Source organism: Microchirus variegatus (assembly GCF_963457635.1).
Source record: "Microchirus variegatus genome assembly, chromosome: 10".
Taxonomy (NCBI): Eukaryota; Metazoa; Chordata; class Actinopteri; order Pleuronectiformes; family Soleidae; genus Microchirus; species Microchirus variegatus.
The window spans coordinates 4,003,279-4,023,411 of record NC_139811.1 but is presented as its reverse complement, the minus strand read 5'-3'; the positions used below and the strand labels follow the sequence as shown (position 1 = coordinate 4,023,411).

Here is a 20,133-nt window from a genome sequence, read left to right as displayed (position 1 = left end):
GCATCTGTGATTTGGGTTGAAAACAGTGTCAGAAGTTTAAAAAAAAAAAAAAAAAATTCCAGACAGAACAGGATGCTAACACTTCCTGGACACTTTATTTTGAAATTTAGAGGCCGAAAGATGTTTTGCCTAAATGCACTTTTATTGATGTTTATATTCTGTTATTTTTACTGTGTGCTGTGTTGTATCTGTGCCCTAACAAGTATGTAATCTCAATGATTTTCAGAGGTGGAAAGTAACGAAATACATTTACTCAAGTTACTGTATTGAATACTTTTTTTTGTGTATTTTGTATTTTTTAAGTACAATTTAAAATCAGGATTTTTGTATTGACTCTAGTATTGCACTTAGTTACTTTATAAATCCTATCCGTTACTGAGTAAAAATAACAATTCGGCACAATGAAGATCTACATACAGCAGAACCAGACCAATGATGATGTGATTAGCATTAGCACTGGCGCGCTAACATAGATGGCGCGCGCCAAAAGTGACGTAATATCCCGTGTCGTGCCGGGCGCGTGAGCTCCAAAATAGTTTTGGATTTCTGAGCCCTTGTCATATTTCTACTACACTCACACCCCACGCAAAGTAACTCAGTAACTTTTACTTAAAGTACATTTAAAATGAACTTTTTTTACTTGTACTTGAGTAATATTTCATCAAAGTATTGGTACTTTTACTTGAGTACAATATTTTTAGTACTTTTTCCACCTCGGATGATTTTCATTACTATTAACATGATATAAATAAAAACCCTAATAAAACACTGGCGTTAGGAATCTTGTGGGGAACCTGATTGGGTCTGTTTGTGGTGTACGTCCCACAGTGTGTCTTCTAATCTGACAAAGAAAGGAAGAGGGGAAGGCGAGAACCGTTTCCTTTTTTTTTTTTTTTTTTTTTTTAAACAGAGGAGAGGCTTCCCTTCACGTGGCCATTCGCAATCGGAGTCATTTTAAAGATTCCCACGCATGCATTTAGAATTCATCTTGAAAAAATAGAATAGGATAGAAAAACACAAGAACAGGGGATGCAATAAGTAGCTTCTTCCTCAGAATAACTCAACGTGGACTTGGTGGAAGGGATGGATGGATGGAGCGAGAGAGAGAGAGAGAGAGAGAGAGAGAGAGAGAGAGAGAGAGAGCATGAGGTGATGAGGTCGCTGCAGGAAAAAGGAAACTGGAGTTTTTTAGAAAAGTCCAACATGGCAGCTATGAACCCAAGTGATGCTCTTTATATAACGCTTTTAAAGCTTGCTTTACTCTACAGTTTGGCCATTTTACCGTCTATCACACGTCTTTCACACCCATTCACACAGCGGTCAGGAGGAACGTGGGGGGTTCGGGTGAAGCCCAGAATCTAACCCACAACCTTCCACTGAGCTGCACTGATCATGATTTTAGGGCTAATAAATAAAGCTATCGGGTAAAAAGTAAAGCTTCGCTTCTCGAATTCTTCGATCCTCGTGGCCTCGACAAATCTTAAAAGGGTCGCATGGATTTATGCTTTGGCGAAAGGTTTCATCCACGCGTCGTCCGGTTTATTTATGCTACTTTTTCTTCATTTTCAGTGAAGAATTCGATGGAGGGATTTGATCAAATTGCCAAGTTGAGGCCAATGTGTGGTTTCCTGTTCCACCGTCTCGAACATTTGGGACTTTGAGGACCGTACACATCTACGATGCATGCTGCAGGTATTTAGGTGTAGGAGCCAATGTGGGGTTTAGTTTGGGGTTGGTACAGTATTACTTGTTACATTAATGTCAACTGTTGGCCTTAACACTTTTATAGGATGCGTAGCTTTGTAGCCCTTTGATATCTTTGCTGGCTATGATATAAAGAGGCATTGAAAGATATGTACTAAGTATGTAGGGCTAGGGCTTCACGTGTCCGTTTTAGCTGTATTAAGCTAGGTGTAATAAGGTTTTTTGACCGTCAGGTCGTCTTACTGTTTGAACCTATCGATCGTCATTCACAACCCGGAACGTCAAAGGAATATTTCTATGCATCGGTGACCCTAGACAGGCTCGGATACATGTGAACGGGAATATAACTCGGATGTACGGCGAGTGGAAATAAGTGTGCAAACCCTTCATATGACTTTCTCTCGCCTTCGTGATTGATGAATTAAAACAGTGCCTACGAGTCGAGCCCATTAGAACCCGACTATAGCTGAAGACTTTTCAGTGGCTTTGGAATTGAGTGTACCTTTGTCACTACATTAGGGATGGAATAGGATGTGGGATCAGGTAAGGAGTCATGCAGACTGTACTTTTAGGATGGATAACGACCAGAACGAGCAGTTGACGCTCCGCAGACATGGAATGCAGAACATTTTCAACTTATTTCTACTGACAGGACCATGAAAGTGCACACAAACAGGTGATCCGTGTGTCCGTTGAACCAAAAAGATCTGGAGATCTGGGTCCAAGCCTTAAGAGAATTCTCCAGAGATAAGTCTGACAAAGCCATTGAGCCAAGACAAATGTAGCTTCAGGTTGGGTTATTATTATTATTTTTTTTTGTAGTTTATTTTGGGTTTTAAAACCACCAAGAGATTCTTCTGAAGGTAAGAGGCTAGATTTTTAAGGTACGATTATTGAAATAAGTGGCATTTATCTTCCACCTTTAAGCCTGGAGCACATTACACGTTACAAAGATGGCCGTCAGGCAGATGATGATTACCCATAAGCCCTTGTTAGCTTCTCTTGTTAGCTTCTCTTGTTAGCTTCTGGCCGAGTCAGTGCGTTGAATGTGTTCTTGGCAGAGATCGCCGTGATTAACTGTTTAGACGGAGGAGAGACACATCATAAAAGAAGTGGAAGGGAAATGGGCTTGTAAAAGTGGAGGGTTGCTGGTTCGAATCCCTAACCATTTCTAGGAAGGTTCAATTCAGACAGGAAGTTCACTATGGGAATTTACAGTAGCAGAAATTCAAATTAAGTGACTGGATAAATCCACCACCAAACAGACTGCTGCCACCTGCTGGTGCTTCTCTCTCACGCAGCGTGTTGTTAGCGTTACGTGGCTTTCTCACAGTGTACAAAATGCTATGATATGCTTGCTCGTCAGGTGTAGGTTTCAAGTAAAGTCGCAGTGTCAGTGAATCCATGATGGCCGTCTACTCACAGCACGCTTCCTCAAACCAACACACACACACACACACTCACACACACATTCAACCAAAACCAGGGAGCCTTATTTCATTATTGCTCTAATCCAGATTTACTGCAATTAAAATATTCAAGGTTTTTTCCCAAAAAACAAGTGTCTTCTTCTCCTCGTGTTATTATGATTTGACTGGACTGGATTTACCACATGTCAGGGTGAATCAGGGTCTTTGTCAATCCCACATTTCTGTGATTTCTTCTATACCTGAGTGTTTCTCAAAACGACCAGAAACAAAGACCAGATCAGCTCGACCGCTTTTTAAATTCAATGATCTACTATATCAGTGGAATTCATCAGATCATGATTTTCAGTATGGTTTTAATTATGACAGAAACATCCATGTGCTGGGCTCTTAGTCCATCCATGCCTCCTCTAGTTTGTCTGTCTGCTGCATGCTTGGAACACGACGTCATTTACCGATGAGTCTCCATTTGTTTTTATCGATGTACAACACACACATGTAAAGTAAAAAAAAATACAGTTCTGGCAAAATAAATCAAAAAATAAATCAAAAATAGCAACTTTTTACATTTCCCACACAAGAAATATAAAAAAAATCCTGGAAGCGGTCGGACATGATGATTATAAACGTGAAACTTTCGTGAAAATACGCACTGCAGCAACATAACTTGTTGTGTTGTCCTGAGTTAGGCTCTGGTTTCAGTTTTGGCTCTTTGCGATTTTGACAGTGTGATAAAATCACCATTAAACAGGAAACTGGATTGGAAGATGGATATCAAATAAAAACCTTTTTTTGTACCCACTCTTTAGTGTGTGTGTGTGTGTGTGTGTGTGTGTGTGTGGGGGGGGGGGGGGGGGGGGGGGTATTAACGTCTCGCTAAGTTTTACGGTTTCAGTTTCTGCACACAGTGTAAATGCTACAGTTCATCCTCATTAATCGTTCATTCCTTAAAACACAATACTGTCTGATTTTCAAACACTGCACGGCCTCGGACACGATGACAGAATAAGTCCTGAACTTTGAAACAGAAAGAAAAATCACCTTTTTTCCACTCGTTCTCAGTAGAAAAGCGACGAGCTATCACATTTATAGGGAAACCCATATTTTCCAAAAACGTGGATTAAGCCATGATCTGTTCAGTTCAGTCGTTTAGCTCAGATAATGGTCCTGCATGGTCTCACACGCTAAATGTCCAATGTATGCAGGACTATGAAAACACACACTCTCACACACACACACACAGACTCAATCATCAATGCTCACAAGAGAAGAAGAAATCAAATCCAGGTTTATAGCTCATAGCTTCAATCAAGGCATTTTTCCATGTTTCTGAACTCTGATTTCACTCAGTTTCTCCGGTTTTGTCGACAGATGGATGTGAAACACGTGCTCTCACAGTTTCAGAAGCGTCTGTTGTCCCTACAGCTACTGACCAAACACTGTTCACATACCTAGAGCCAAGATGGCTGCCTCGAATCCCGAATGCTGTTTTTCTAGTTGTTTTGGGGCCTGGCTAGCTAGTATCATAACCCAGGATTATTTAGGACAATTGTTTTTTTTGTTAGCGGCAGTTTTCTGAATAGTAATAGCAGCAAGATTAAAAAAAAAAAAAAAAAAACTATAGTACCACCAGCAGGAGGAGCCGGCGCAAGCGAGTGCTGCTGTGGCTACATTACAGCTAACTCGGACCACATTAATAAGTCATCAGTCTGTCATCGTTCAAGATGAAGAGACAGTGATGATTCATAGGAAATCTGTCAAGTACTCAAATATATATACACATATATACATACATATATATATATATATGTATATTGTGGGATCGTTGCATTCTTTGGCAAAGCTACATCGTGAGGAAAACTACTGGACCACACATTTGCAGATGACACCGCCGTTTTTCGTCTGAAAGCCCCAACGTTAGGGCCATAGAGACATGGAGGCGTGTGGTCAGGAGGTGACAGTACAGAAATAAATCTACCATTGAGAAAAACCAATGGTCACAACATATTATCATAACATATTTTGCTCTACATTCCATAACGTCTACGACTAGGATTTTGACTAGTGTGTTACGTTTGACCTCATAATCTTTCCAGATTGAGTAGATTTGAGTTTGACTTTGGTATCTGTGTTAAATTCACATACTTCAGGGGCAGCTACATAAAACATCAATTCATTCATTTATTTATTTATTTTTGCTACAGGAACGCATACGTCATTAAAACCTCCATCGGGGTGAAATCTTATTTACACTGTTTATGTTTTTCAAGATTAACCAAGATTTTGAAACATTTGTATATATATATATATATATATATAAAGTTGTTCTGATTATTTCGCAGTTACAGATGAATTAACACCTGAATTTAATGCAAAATTAGCATTAGCATTAGCAATTAGCATTTTACTCTTTTACGGAGGAGGACTTTTTTCTGTCGCAGGTGAATCTAAGCCAGTGGTAAAAAAAAACAAAGAACAACAAAAAACGGGATGATGAGGCAGCCATCTTGTTTCTTTCCACCTAGGGGAAGTAAACAGGAAGGAGGATTTTCATTTCAAGTATTATGTGATGGGTGGGGGGGGGGAGTACAGTTCAGTTCAGCATCACTTTGATAGTCCTGGGTCCAGATGGTGGCTCAGAAACACACACACACACACACACACACACACACACACACACACACACACACACACACACACACACACACACACACACACACACAGCTGCCATCAGATAAAGTCATGGTTCTGGTAAAAGACAACAAGACAAAGTAGAGGAAGGAAGAGTGAAGGAGGAAGAAGAAGAAGAAGAAGAAGCAGAGTGTCGGTCAGGTGAGGAGTTGAGGTGTAATCACAGACAGAACCTGGAGTAACATAATAAAGAACATGTGAGGAGTCCTGATGGTGTTTGTGGAGCTGGGCTGTCATATGTGCTCAAACAAACAAACAAACAAACAACAGACAACAGGGGTGATGCTGCAACGCCCCCCTTTGTTTTTCATTCATGAAATGAACTGAATTGTCAAAACCAAAATTTAGAAAATGTTTTTCAAATATCTTTTTTTTTTTTTCTTCTTCTTTTTTTTTTTTTTTAACTCTTTTTGCATTTAACATCATTTTTGTTAAGTTAATTTCCACATTTAAATGATCAATTTCTAGCCCTGTTTATCTTGGGGGAGATCAGAATGGCTTGCAGAGGTCATGCAGAATATTCATGCTGGTAAACAATGTCATAAAAATGCATTTTCTAATTTTGCAATCATTGCTTTTTTTTTGTTTGTTTTTTTTGTTCTTGTTTTGTCCATAGAAGAGTTTCTCGACGGTGTTCTCCCGCTGCTGCTGAATACCTGCTTTACTCTAAAAAGCCTGTATCTTCTGGCCTCCCATCCCCAGAGGTATTGAGTGTATGGTCTGCAGAATCTCCTCCTCCTCCTCCTCCTCCTCCTCCTCCCTCTTTCTCTCGGGGAAGGAGGCAGCTCCTCCTCATCCATCAAACCTTCACACGGAGCAGTTTGCTGCAGGAGACGCTGTTTTGCCCACATTTTAGCAGCCAGTTTAGGGGGGGGGGGGAGGTTAAAGAGCAGTTTGAATTACGACGAGGTTGATGATGACTTTGCATTGACATTGCTTGGTGGCTGAAAAAAAAAGAAAAAAGAAAAAGAAAAGAAATATAGTCTCAATCTCTTCCGCCTCCCCTTATGTAATCCATCCATTGTGTCATTGAGCGTCTTTCTTGGGTTTTTTTTTTTTTTTATTGGTTTCATGCCATGCAGATTTGCTAAAGAAGGCCGGCGGCAGCAGCAGCAGCAGCAGCAGCAATGCAGGGATGGTGCACGGTGAGGGGGGTTGGTGGTTGAAGGGAGAAGGAGGGAGGAGAAAGAGAGGCTCAATTGCATTTCATATTCCTTTCAAGGAAACCTCTTTTTTTTTTAAAAAACCAAACAAAACAATGCTATGCTATGGCCAGTTTGAGGATTTCAGTTCAACCCAACTGGTGCGTCCATCCACGTGGTAGACTCTCCAGAGTCTGCGGAGCATTTGTGTCTCAGTCTCCAAAAATTGCCAGATGTTTGTCCGACAGATGTCCAAAGTAAAGTATACGTGATATGGCTGATGTTTTCTCTGATATGTATGAGCTGATTTGCCACCGGCTTGTCGAGGTCCCGTGTGGTGGTTTCAGCGGAGACTCGCAGGATTCTGAAGCCCAGCAGCAGCAGCGGCAGCGGCGGCGGCGGCGCTGGGATCGCGCTCTGCCAGAGCCGTGCGAGAGACATCGTGACAGACCGAGCCCTCACCTTGCATAGTGCTTTGAGCGCCAAAAAAAGGAATAATGGTGCATCCACTTTTAAAAAATGCAGCAGCTGTGCATGCAACGTTGCTAAACGAACACAAGGGGGAGCCGGGGGACGTGGGAAAACAGAGGGGGGTGTTCTTTGTGATCCGTGTCATTCTGAGGTTGTGACCGAATCTCGCCGCCGCCGAGAGAGAGGAGCAATCCAGACTGCAGATGGTTATACGGCAATCACTCGCTCCACGTTAAAAACGATGCATGTGACCACGATGGCTCTCATCTGTGGCTCGCACGAGAGCGCTCAGTCATTGACGCTGATGACTTCCACCTCTTCGTCTTCTTTTTTTTAGGGGGGGGGAGGGGGAGGAGGAGGGGTGGTTGGTTAGAAACTCAGCACTGAAAGGGAAAAAAAGAAAAGAGAATTTATTAAGGATATGGAAGTGGAAACGACACGCAGTTGACAACATGACTTTTGTTTGTGCTCACGCTGTTTCTGACACTGGATTAAGGCCACATCCAAACTACTGCCTGACATCTGCATGACCTCTGTGTTTTTAGCAAAACAGCAGAGTTTTTTAAAAAAACGCTGCCGTCTGCGTTTTCTTTTTTTTTTGGAATCTCTCGGGCTGATTTTAGTTGTCGACAAAAGCAGAGATGATGACACGGTTACCCCCGCAATCACCTCCAGATTGGTTCTCATCAGCTGCAATTTGACGATCAGCTGCGAATTCCAATTCCTTGCTTAACCCTCAATCTCAAAAATGTGCTCCCTGGTGCGGACAAGCGATCGTATTTGTATGAGTATCATCTTATAACTAACTGACAACCTAATAACTTGACTGATCTTAATAAATAATCCTGACTAAATGTGTTCTTCTTCTTCTTCTTTTTTGGAGTTGACAGACTGGACGCAGCTTTCGTGTTATTCTGCCCCCTACAGTCTGAAGACGTATCTGCATTTAAGGGGTGTCCCATTTCTAAGTGAAAAAATAACCCTCAACACTTGGTTTTGAGGGTCAGTTAAGATTAAGGGTTGAGCTTGAGGGTTAAGATAGGAATTGGAATTGACCCTAAATAGCAGCAGCACTTAGGACGCTTCATCTTACACTTTTACAAGTTTCCAACTGACCCAGTTATCATTTTCACATCCAAAGTTGTGTGGGGGTTAGCCTTTGGTCTTAAAATGAGGCGCTAACTTGAGATAGCAAGAAAGTTACTGCGCCGTTGACCGACAAATACCTGGTCTAAATTGAACGGCGTTGTATTTCTGTGCTTATTTAAACGACACATTATAGGTCTAAGGATTGATCGATGAGGGTCCACTGGAGGAGGACAATGTGGGCCGACTCATTAGCGTAGGATAGGGCCGAACAATTTTAAAATAAATATCTAATCGCGATTATTTTTGACAGGAATTATTGAGATTGCGATTCTGACTTGCGATATCAGAGGGAACTTTCGTACGTACTGCTTTAGCTTGAGAACTGAAATAACAAGAGTCTCACGCATTAGCGCTGACGCTATATCTCATCTTGAAAGTGACAGCAATCATTTGACTTCAACTTCTGATGCTTGATCTTAACTTCAAACCTTACTTGGGTCGAGAATGACAGACGAGAAACACGCCTACAAATAACGCAGATTTTAAAGGCCCTTTTAGGCCCACTTTACGTTACGCTTTTCACGACAGCGGGGATCCTGTGTAAAGAGAATTCCCGCTGTCTTCAACTCGGCGGGAGTCCCTGACAACTTAAAAGTGCGTATAAAGAGAACGCGTCCGGCTCGCGACAGCGGGAGGTCAGGGTTTAGGCGATTAGCATATAGCGCGCGCTAATTAGCATATACCGCAGGACTTTTGATCCCAAAAAAAAAAGGCGGGGGTGAAGGAGGGCGCTGGACGCTGTACGTGGAGGCACCTCCGAAACCAAGCGCCTGATCGGTATCTGGTCGGAAAGGACGAGATCCAGAAGAAGCGGGAGTTGTCCAGGAACAAGATGGCCGACGTAAAAAACGCAACGGCGGTAGTTGAAAGTTAAAACAAACTTCCTGTTGCGTACCTGAACGGTCAGATGACACACGTTCAATGTACATGACTTAAAATATGCCGTTTTTGTAGCGGTGTGGATGTAGCCTTCCAGGTCTGGTGCAGATTTGTATAAGAGTGTCATCTGCATAGATGATGATTCATCCACCTGTGTTTATTTACACAACCGATTCATCACTGATAGAAAATAAATAAAACATCACTTTTAAAAAACAAAAAAACAAAAGCTCACCCAGCCCTGTCCACATGCAAATACACCAAAAAAACACTGAACGTTTAACTCTCTTTCTCTCTCTCTCTTTCCTCAGTCCTCTGATACAACAAATGGTCATTTTTGGATATAAAAAGCTACGGAATTGATGAGACCAGGAGACGACATCGAGGTCAGTGATCAGAGTTGGAACCAGAGGACTGCAGACCAACCAGGACTGGGCTGAAGTCCAGACCAAGAGCTGAGACGCAGACATCTCAGTTGGTGTGTTCTGCAAATGTACACACCAGACCTTGGCCAAATAACAACCATTTGTTTGTTTTTTTTGTTTGTTCGTTTGTTCCATCCCACTTTTAATCATCGGGGTTTTGCCGCTTCAGGTCAATTTTTGATTAATTTAATACTGGTGCAACGTTTCCCTTTGCACCTGTGTGGGATAAAACAAGCCGCATAGTGCATGTGATGGTGTCGGTGTGCAGGCTGTTTGACCCAGGTGTGGTGTGCACAACAAAGTGCTACGTGAAAAAGAATACGTACGGAAAAATAAAAGTGCAGCACATGACGCGCACGCGCACACGCACACGCACACGCACACACGCAACATAAAACACACAAAAGAATGTGTCACACCAACACGTAAAGCACACACAGGTGAGAGAAGACGACACGAAAAAGCAAACGGTGCACAGGAACAACAGTGAGGTACACATTCTTACATGGAGAAGCGATTTTTTTGCTTCTTTATTTCTTCCTCCTCCTCCTCCTCCTCCTCCTCCTCATCATCACCACATTTCTTGCCCCCAACTTTTTCCTCCATCTCCTCCCTCTGTTGCTGCTCGGCTGACAGTCCATTCAGAACACATCACATTTACAGCACACGTTTCCCCTTCCTCCTCCTCCTCCTCCTCCTCCTCCTCTCATCATCTACAGTCTTTTCATTCATGTCCATTCCTGTCTTCCTTCCAGGTGAAATCCAGTGACAGGCCAGTGCACATCTTTGTATATTCTGTTAATCATCACTTTTTTTTTTGGTTTCGCTAAGAGAGACTTGGGGCCATCGGGATGGACGATGTGTGTGAGAGGGGGATAAAATCTTTTTTAGGGAAAGGGGTGGAGAGACAACTGGATGACACAAGAGGGGGAAACCAGGAAGCACATTTGGACAAAGAAAGCAAAGAAACAAGTGTTTTTGTTTTGGTTTTTTTTGACACGGAGGAGGCCACAGAACACATGAGAGGAGACATCGACGCACAGTTCATCTCTGAGGAAAAACACACTGACACAGAAGGAGAGAGCGAGAAAGAGATACCTGAGTTGTGAATGGATGGGAAGGAGAAGACATGTTGGGGCATTGTGTGTGTGTGTGTGTGAGTGTGTGTGTGTGTGTGTGATGGTTTTCCCTCTGCAGCGTGGAACTCTGGGTATTCAGTGCAACTTCTTCAAAGACATAGCGGTGCTTCTAAAACTAGACACTCTTTACTAATAAAGATAATCCGCGGTCAGGTTGAGAGATTTAACTCCTGACCCAAAGACTTTTCAAACACTGAACTGTAGAGGGCAGCATTGCACCTCTTAGTGTGCAGCCTGCAAGGAACTCATTGGAAGAAGAAGAAATCCTGAAACTCTCTGTAGAGTCATATCTGTCTAGAACTGGTTTTTAGAAAACTATTTATTATCACAACCGGGGAAGACTTCCTTTCACGTATGAAAACAAATATACCGTAATCATCGCTGCCTACGTACCGCTACGCTAACTTTCACGCTGTCGTGTTTGCTAAGCGATTTAGCCACAAAGGCCTTTCTGAAAACAACAAACAATGGCGATTCCAAAGGAAGTTATGACAATATACGTCTTGAGAAAGAGGCAAAAGCTTATCAGAAATATTGGCTACTGCTCTGTTTCGCCTATGTTCATATGCCTTTAGAACAGGGGTTCTCAAAGTGTTGATACCTGAGGGCCAATTTAGGAACCCAACGTTGGACTGAGGGCCGCCAAAGGGAAAAAAAAACAGAAAGAAATCCCATTTGTAATGATTTTAATGACCAGATTGCAGTTCTACAATTTAGCGTTAAGTAATATAAGCGCTAATATAATGTAATTTAAGCGTTAATATAATAACGCTTTATAATTTACTGGGTAATTACCCAGTTCTTACCTTCTAATTACAGGTTAATACCAAGTAACACATTTCTGTTACCATACATTTACTGGGTAAATAGCTAGTAATTGGGGGCTGGAGCTACCTGCTTATTACCAGCTTATAACACAATAATACACTAAAATTCACCATATAGAAACCAGGCAAATACCCAGTATTGTTTTGTTGACACTTATTGGTCCGTATCCAGTAATGTCCAATAAACATTTAATAAACTTAGTAGCTCTGTAAATTCATTGTGGGGCCGCCAGAAATGTTTCTGTGGGCCGCCATTGGCCCCCGGGCCGCACTTTGAGAACCAATGCTTTAGAAGTAGTGGATTCATTTTGTTGAGAGTGCGTACATATTTATTACGGACACTATTCCAAGGATTTACCTTCCTTAACCCACTTATTCTGACTTCTGACTGCACTTCTTCTATGGTTCAGGCTTTGTGGGAGGTTGCATTGAACGGGTGAATCAGAATCAGAGGTTTCCCGTGTGTAGCTGCATGTGGCTGATGTGACAGGACGCACAGGAACATGACGTGGGCAGAAAGTGTGAAAGGATGATGAAACAGTGATGTCAGGGACTCTGCTGTGAGGAGAAGGTCTCGCTCCTCTCGTAGAAGAGGAGTCGAGACAATGACGGAAGAAGCTGGATTTTTGTTTTTTGTTTGTTTGTTTGTTTTTTTTTTCATTTCATTTCTTAGCGTTAGTTCACAGTTACTGCTTCTTTTTGCATATATCTGATAAGCGCGGGGCTTTCAGAACAGTTCTCTGTGGAAAGAGAAGCAAAAAAACAAAAAAAAACAAAAGAAGAAGAAGAAGAAGAAGAAGAAGAAAAGAAACCATAAGCTACGATTGTTAATATGTTTCTCTTATCATAAGTCTCTTAAGATCAATAAGAAAGCAGCTATACAAGACCTATCAGAAATGGAACACCCCTCCCCGTCCTGCAAAAATAAACTTTCCCACCCCCACCCCGGCCCAGTTACAGTACCTAACTTGGTCACTTTTGACCAATAGCATCATAGCATTTTTCGCATGCATAATGTCAGCCCCTCCCACCTCCTCTTGCATCCAAAGAGGTGAGGATTTTTTTTTTTTGTCCTGCATGCTTTTGTTAGTGCATATGTATGCTTCTAAACACATACACCCATACACACCTTTAGTACTCTAAACAGTATATACACATTCATTAAACGTGAGATCCTATCAAACCTCCCTCACATTTAGTGGTGTCCTTATTGCTTGCGTCAGAGACCCATGCAGATTCATCTACAATGCAAACTTTACATATGTACATCATCATAAGGTAAGTGACGGACGCACTTACACCGCGAGGACAATGGAAACGGGAGAAGGAGTGGATGAAAATGGTGATAAAAATGATAGATGATTCGATTTTAGGGGGGGGTTTGAACTGTGTGTGTGTGTGTGTTTGTGATGATTGTTTTCTACAGCGAATACAACACTCGTTTGTACTTTGTACACATTCTGCCCGAGCTTGAACAGGAACGACAAAAACCACAGGAATAAAACATAACAACGTTTTAGGGGGTAGAATTTAGAAGCTACAGCCAGAAGGTGATACGTTAGGTTAGCTTAGCATTAAGCAGGGAGGAGTTTGGGCGCTATATCCAATCATGTGTAGGAATCATGTGTCACACATGACGACTTGGTAACCACAAGCTAGCTAGCTAGCTAGCTAAGCTAAGCTAATCAAGTTAGCTTAGCTTAGCGTTTGGGCCTAGAGTTTGGTCGCTATATCCAATCATGTGTAGGAACTGCTGCACATGACGACTTGGCAACCACCAGCTAGCTAGCTAGCTAGCTCGTCACATTTCACATTAGTGTTCACGTAGGTGTCCAACAAACGAGACACACCTTGTTAATTTTCCAGGAAATGTGACGGTGTTTTGCTCTGGAAAAAGTTAAGCTAGCAACTCCTTTTCTGCATTACATCCGAATGGCTAAGCTAAGCTAATCAAGTTTCTGGCTATAGCTTCAAAACTAGCACACAGATACTGTATATGACACTAAAACCTACTCCCCCTCCCAAAGAATCTAAATAAGACTGTACTTTCCCAACTTTGACCTCGTTTATTGCTCTCACCTTCCAGCATTCCCATTTTTTTCATTAAAAAAAAACATAGCAGAAGCTAGTTTAGCCTTAGAGAAATCATGATAGAGAACTTATTTATGCATTTTGAAGCAGCTCTTGGAATATCCGAGGATATTCTGATTGAAATGAAAAGGCTGCGCACGTTCTCCATTACTTTGTAATTGAGGGTCGCAGAAGGTGAGAACATCGAGGGGTTTAAACGGACACGGTAGACTCACAATTACTGTCTACACAACAGTGACAGTGTTGTTCTGAAGTCAAATACATGTGCAAAACATTCTAGAAAAACAAAAAAGACATGAGATCAATAAAAAAAAAAAAGACATCATGTGATCACACACAGATTGTAATAATAAATATATAAAAGCAAAATTGAAATAAGGATGCATTTGTTGACATTTGTGCATCTTACAGAGGTAGATGGTCTGGGCGCACACACACACACACACACGCACACGCAGATGCTACTTAGCCAAACACACACACATAGATCCAACCACTGCCGTCTCGTTTATCTACATTGCATATTTCTATGTTTGCATGCTGTCTCTGGTGTCATGTTCTCTCTCTCCGTCCTCTCGCGTGGCGTTTCATTTAGCGTCCGCTCCTCTTTTACCACGGGCTGTCGCTCCAGTAGCCGTTCACAGTGCCTCCTACTGACCACCGAAAAAACAAAGAAGAGATGGACGGACAGAGGAGAAGGAGGGGAGTGGGGGGGGGGGGGGGGGGCGGAGGGGTTGAAGGTAGGGGGCAAAAAGAGGGAAAGAAAGAGAAGCCAAAAAGGGATAAAACTAAAAATATTGCCATTTGGCTGCTGAGTCACACTGGTGTCAGTGCAAGTAGTAACGCTGTTGTTGGCGGCGGCGGAGGAGGTGAAGGGATGAAACTCAGACCTGAGGGAAAACCCCCGCTTCTCACATTGAGACTGAGCTGCAATTGCCCCAAAAAAAACATTCTACATGGATACCAGAGTCAGTTCCCCCCCCCACCGCCACCACCGCTTTAGCTGTTATGCTAACATAAAACACGTCTTTCCCAGAATGATACGTGAACCTCACGTCTGTGTGTGAAGCTCAGAGCTGGATTCAGGCTGTGGTTAGCCTAGCTTAAATGTTTGTGTGTGAAGCTCAGAGCTGGATTCAGGCTATGGTTAGCCTAGCTTAAACGTCTGTATGTGTGTGTGAAACTCAGAGCTGGATTCAGGCTGTGGCTAGCCTAGCTTGAATGTCTGTGTGTGTGAAGCTCAGAGCTGGATTCAGGCTGTGGCTAGCCTAGCTTAAACGTCTATGTGTGTGTGTGAAGCTCAGAGCTGGATTCAGGCTATGGTTAGCCAAGCTTGAGTGTCTGTGTGTGTGAAGCTCAGAGCTGGATTCAGGCTGTGGTTAGCCTAGCTTAAATGTCTCTTTGTGTGTGAAGCTCAGAGCTGGATTTAGGCTGTGGTTAGCCTAGCTTAAATGTTTGTGTGTGAAGCTCAGAGCTGGATTTAGGCTGTGGTTAGCCTAGCTTAAATGTCTGTGTGTGTGAAGCTCAGAGCTGGATTCAGGATGTGGTTAGCCTAGCTTAAAGTGGGGAGAAACAGCTAGCCTATTTGTTGTTGTTTATAAGTTTTTTCTATATGCTAGTCAACTACAGGTGCATTAATTTTCAATGACAACGAAATACATTAAAAAAAGAAACATTCTACATGCTACAGATAGTTAGCATAAGATAATCAGTTATTCAACTGATCTGTTTGACATTGTCGATAGTCAGACTGTGTATAAAGTGAATAATTAAGTTGTTAAGCCATTTTAACACAGGGAAAAAGTGAATGTAATCATTAATTTTTACGGTATATGATCTATAACACAGTCAGTGACATTTGCTAAGGTACATTAGCAGCCTTAATCCAGATTGAGACTGAACACACAGGCAGGAGCAGTGGCGTTAATCTCCCCCAGAAAAACCACAATAAAGAAATGACAAAAACGGTCGTCCATGTTTTCTTGTGGCTTTGCAGCTCAGTCTCCTGCTGAGAGCTCAGGCGAGAGCGCATGAACACGAGGAGGTGAAGCATGATGGAGTGGTAGATGACATCCTATAGCTCCAATCTCCACAACATCGACAGCGGTGGAATTGGTGACGGTAAAAGTTCCTCATATGAATCTGGGGTTTTTTTTCTACCCATAATTCCTATTTGGCTACTTTTGGCTTCTATTAATCAGCAGTGAGCAGTGTTTATTTCCTTTGTCTAACCCTTTTGTCTGAATGAACCTTCAAAATAAAGGTACCATCGTTTTGAATAGCAAAATGTGCAAATACATTTTTGTTTAAATGGAGGAAAAATTAAACAGAGGCTGGGCCCTTATTAAGATTATGTGCTTTTCAATGATGACATTTGAATACTGTGTGAAAATAAAACTCACTCAAATCACCTTTTCCTTTCTAGAAATGCATTTGCTCTACATTTGGATGCTCGTAAATGCCGTAAAAATGTAAAACACGGATGCTTTTTTTTTTACTTAACTATGATTGGTTTTTGTGACCTCATTTGCATAACGTCTTGAGCGGTTCACTCTGAGCCGCTCAAGACTGCTGCGTTTATCGGTCTGACGAGGTGTAATTTGTTGGCACAAACAGCAAAACCAAAGAAAAAAATACATTCTCATTCAGGTCGATGCTCAATGGGAGGCCCCCCCCCCCCCCCCCCACGCTAACGATAACCCCCACCCACGCCGTCTCCCACAGGCTGCATCCCACCCAGACACCCATATAAACATGTTGTTTCCCTGGTCGAACCACCACCACCCTCACGCGGTCCAGACCCTGTGAGCGCGGCGAAGGGTCTGGTTCGCCTGAGGAGGAAGAGGAGGAGGAAGAGGAGGAGGAGGCTTAGAGGAGGCCCTCTCTGTCTGCACTGAGGAGACACCGTGAAAACAAAGAAAGAGTGTGTGTGTGCGTGTGTGCGTGTGTGTGTGTGTGTGTGTGTGTGTGTATAAACGGAGCATATACTGTAAAGACTACAGACTATGAGGCTTTTTTCTTTCTTTTCAAAGGTGCGGAGGTACTGCTTTTTCTTTTTAAGGAGCGTCTCATGAGTAAAAACACGCATGCTGCCGTAACACGCTGGCTTCTTTAAGTGTGTGTGTGTGTGTGTGTGTGTGTGTGTGTGGGTGTTGGGGGGAGAGTGTGTGTGTGGGGGGGCGGGGGGGTGGTGGGTGTTCACACTGAACGAAACGCCCTTTTTCTGTGCGTCGAGATCACGGATCATCCAAATACCGCGATAAGATTTGCGTTTGTCCGAGTCGCTTTTGTTGAAATAGTTCAATCGTTAGTGGAGAAATTCACGTGAGGTTGAAAAAAAAGGCAAAAATCTGCAGTCTGATTCTTCCAATCTGTGTTGTTTTAGAAATGGAGGCTTGGTGGAAACACAACAAGGAACGTACACTACCGTTCAAAAGTTTGGGCTCGCTTAGAAATGTCCTTATTTTTGAAGGAAAAGCACTTTTTTTTCAATGAATATAACATTAAATGAATCATAAACACACTCTATACATTGTTAATGTGGTAAACGACTATTCTAGCTGCAAACGTCTGGTTTAATGAAACATGTACATAGGTTTATAGAGGCACATTTCCACTGTTCTAATGGTACATTGTGTTTGCTAATGGCGTTAGAAGACTATTGGATGATTAGAAAACCCTTGTGCGATGATGTTAGCAAGGGCAAAAATGATTATTTTGAATAAAAATCATCATTATTTCTAATCTTGTCAATGTCTTGACTATATTTTCTATTCATTTTGCAACTCTTTTGATGAATAAAAGTGTGACTTTTAATAAAAACACAACAAAATTGTATAGGTGAGCCCAAACTTTTGAACGGTAGTGTATTACCCGGCGACAATCTTCTGAGAATTGCAAATGTTGCAAAACAAATTGCTTCCGTTCGGTGTGAACTCAAGCTGAGGTTTAGGTGAATGTTTGAGGAGGACACTGAGTTGACATTAAGTTAAGTTTAGGGTCGAGCATTTGCTTCCGTATGTCTACGAATGTCTCTAGAGCAGCGGCGTCAAACTCTATTTTCACTGAGGGCCACATCAGCATCATGGTGACCCTCAAAGGGCCGAGACGTAACTGTCATACAGAATAAATGGAACTAAATGTAACCAAATATAACGTAAAATAAAGATAACCACTTTCGTAAAATATTGCTAAATAACTTTCTGTATTTATTACTTTACTGCGATCTAGTGGTGGGATGCCGTCACTTTGTGCGTAACGCAATCGCCATGCATTGTGGGAAATGTAGTTTGTGGTCAACGTGTGCCTTAAAGCAATCATAGATCCTATTTTAACACAGATTTTTAAGACCAATTAATCACTCGCAGGGCCACAAAAAATGAGGTGGCGGGCCACATCTGGGCCCCGGGCCTTGAGTTTGACACGTGTGCTCTAGAGAGATACGCGCATGTGCGCAAGTGTATGTATGCCCTACATTCTCTGACTTAATTTTTTTTTTTTTTTTTTTTTTAAAAGACGTCTTACTACTCCTAACGACTCCTAGGTATCCGTTTTAAAGCAATTAAGTGCAAGTGCAGTAAAGATACAGGCAAGACAAGCTCGAGTTAAACTAACTATCAGCCTAAAACTAACCTAGACTCTGTCCCTGTTAGTAAGGCAGGAGTGTTAGTGTGTGTTTGTGGAGTTTAAAGTACATCTGCTTAAGCATCTAACTCAGCGGGTTTGAGCTCTTATGTGATTTTTTTTAGAATAGGACCCTCTAATTATTACATTTTTTTATTATAAGTCTAATTCGTAGTTTCTATCGAGACGATATGAGCGATGAAAGTGATGAAAGAGCAGCTGGGATGAAACAAAATGTCCAGACGGTTTTCTTCCGTGTTATTTTAGTTTCTTTTCTTCTTCAAAGGAAACCAAAAAAAATAAAAAATAAAGAAAAAACTGTTGCTGTTGTTGACATTTTTTTGTTTGTCTCTTATGCTACAAGATGGAGGGGATGGGGGAGCGGCATCGCCTGAGGCCAGGCGGCTCAAAGGGCTCGAAGGTGGAGTTGGTGATGGGCGTGAGGCGCAGCGGGGCGCCCGTCATCCCCGAGATGTTATTGAGGCTGCGTGACTTCTCATAACCCGGGGCTAATGTGGAGATGACATGCAACCATGGGCCAGAGCAGGTGTGTGTATGAGGGGGGTTCAGACACAGCAAAAGGGGGAATCGTACAGAATGTTTGTGGGAGTGCAAATGTCATGGGGCAGAAAAAAACAATGTCAGTGTGTGGTGCGTTATGACAGCATTGCACATCAGGAGAAAAAAAAAATAGCAAATCGTAAACAACCGTTTGTTGCAGTTACAAGCATTTGTAAGTGAAACAAAGTTGGACAAAAAGGGGTAAATCAACCAGCCCAAAACCAAGTAAAAAAGTATTTCAGACCAAAAGGAGGAAGTTGGAAAAAGACACGGACAGATAGATGGACAGAGGGACGAACAGATGGACAGACAGGTACAGACAGACAGACAGACAGACAGACAGACAGACAGGGACAGGACAAAACAGGAATATGGGTTACGGATAAAAAAATCAGCTATCACTTGCCACAATATCCCAGAGGCGCCAAGAGGTGGCGCTCTGGAGCACCAACATGAACTGAGTAGGTGAGGGGGAAGGAGCCCTGGTTCAGTGGATGTAAGGAAGAAAAAAAAAAAAAAAAAAAAGATAACAGACCATAATAATAATAACATGTTCATGTACATCCACTGCACCACCTGCTCTGGGATTCCCCCCAAAAAAAGCATGTTTTCATCGTCGTTTTTGGGGGAAACTCAGAGCGACTCGAGCGTGTAAGTCGTCTGGAGCTGAGCACAGCCGGAAAAATACCCACAATCCTTCAGGTTTATGTTCGTATAAAACGTCGCCTCAGTGTCAATGTTTGGATTTTTGCTTTAACTTCGATTTACTCGGAAGTCTCACTGATGTTAAAACAAGCTAGCTGTTGACGAGCTAGCCCTCGCTAAGGCGAGGTCAGCTAGCAGCTACATTAACTCAATTAACTCAAACTATTTTTGCCGGTCAACCAATGGCAGCAGCAGGATGTTTTTGTGTTACCATGGAAACAGGCAGTTTCCAGGGTAAACAGACAGACTGAAGACAAAACTCTTTCCTCATTTTAGACTCAAACTTCTGCAGCAGCGTT

General features: G+C 42.3%; 1 protein-coding gene across 3 annotated transcripts in view; it reads right to left on the bottom strand.

Annotated features, from left to right (window-relative positions):
• Positions 1 to 12,529: 12,529 nt before the first annotated feature.
• Positions 12,530 to 20,133, bottom strand: part of LOC310933004 (voltage-gated potassium channel KCNC1-like) — a gene marked incomplete at both ends in the record, with an annotated part of 85,013 nt that continues 77,409 nt past the window's right edge. For 2 of the 3 annotated variants that reach the window (XM_083896428.1, XM_083896426.1), the window contains one exon: positions 18,926 to 19,077. In XM_083896428.1, coding sequence (XP_083752554.1) covers positions 18,926 to 19,077 — 152 coding nt within the window. Of the gene's footprint in view, positions 12,595 to 18,925; positions 19,078 to 20,133 lie in introns of those variants that run through there. The other variant, XM_083896427.1, reaches the window with a different exon arrangement.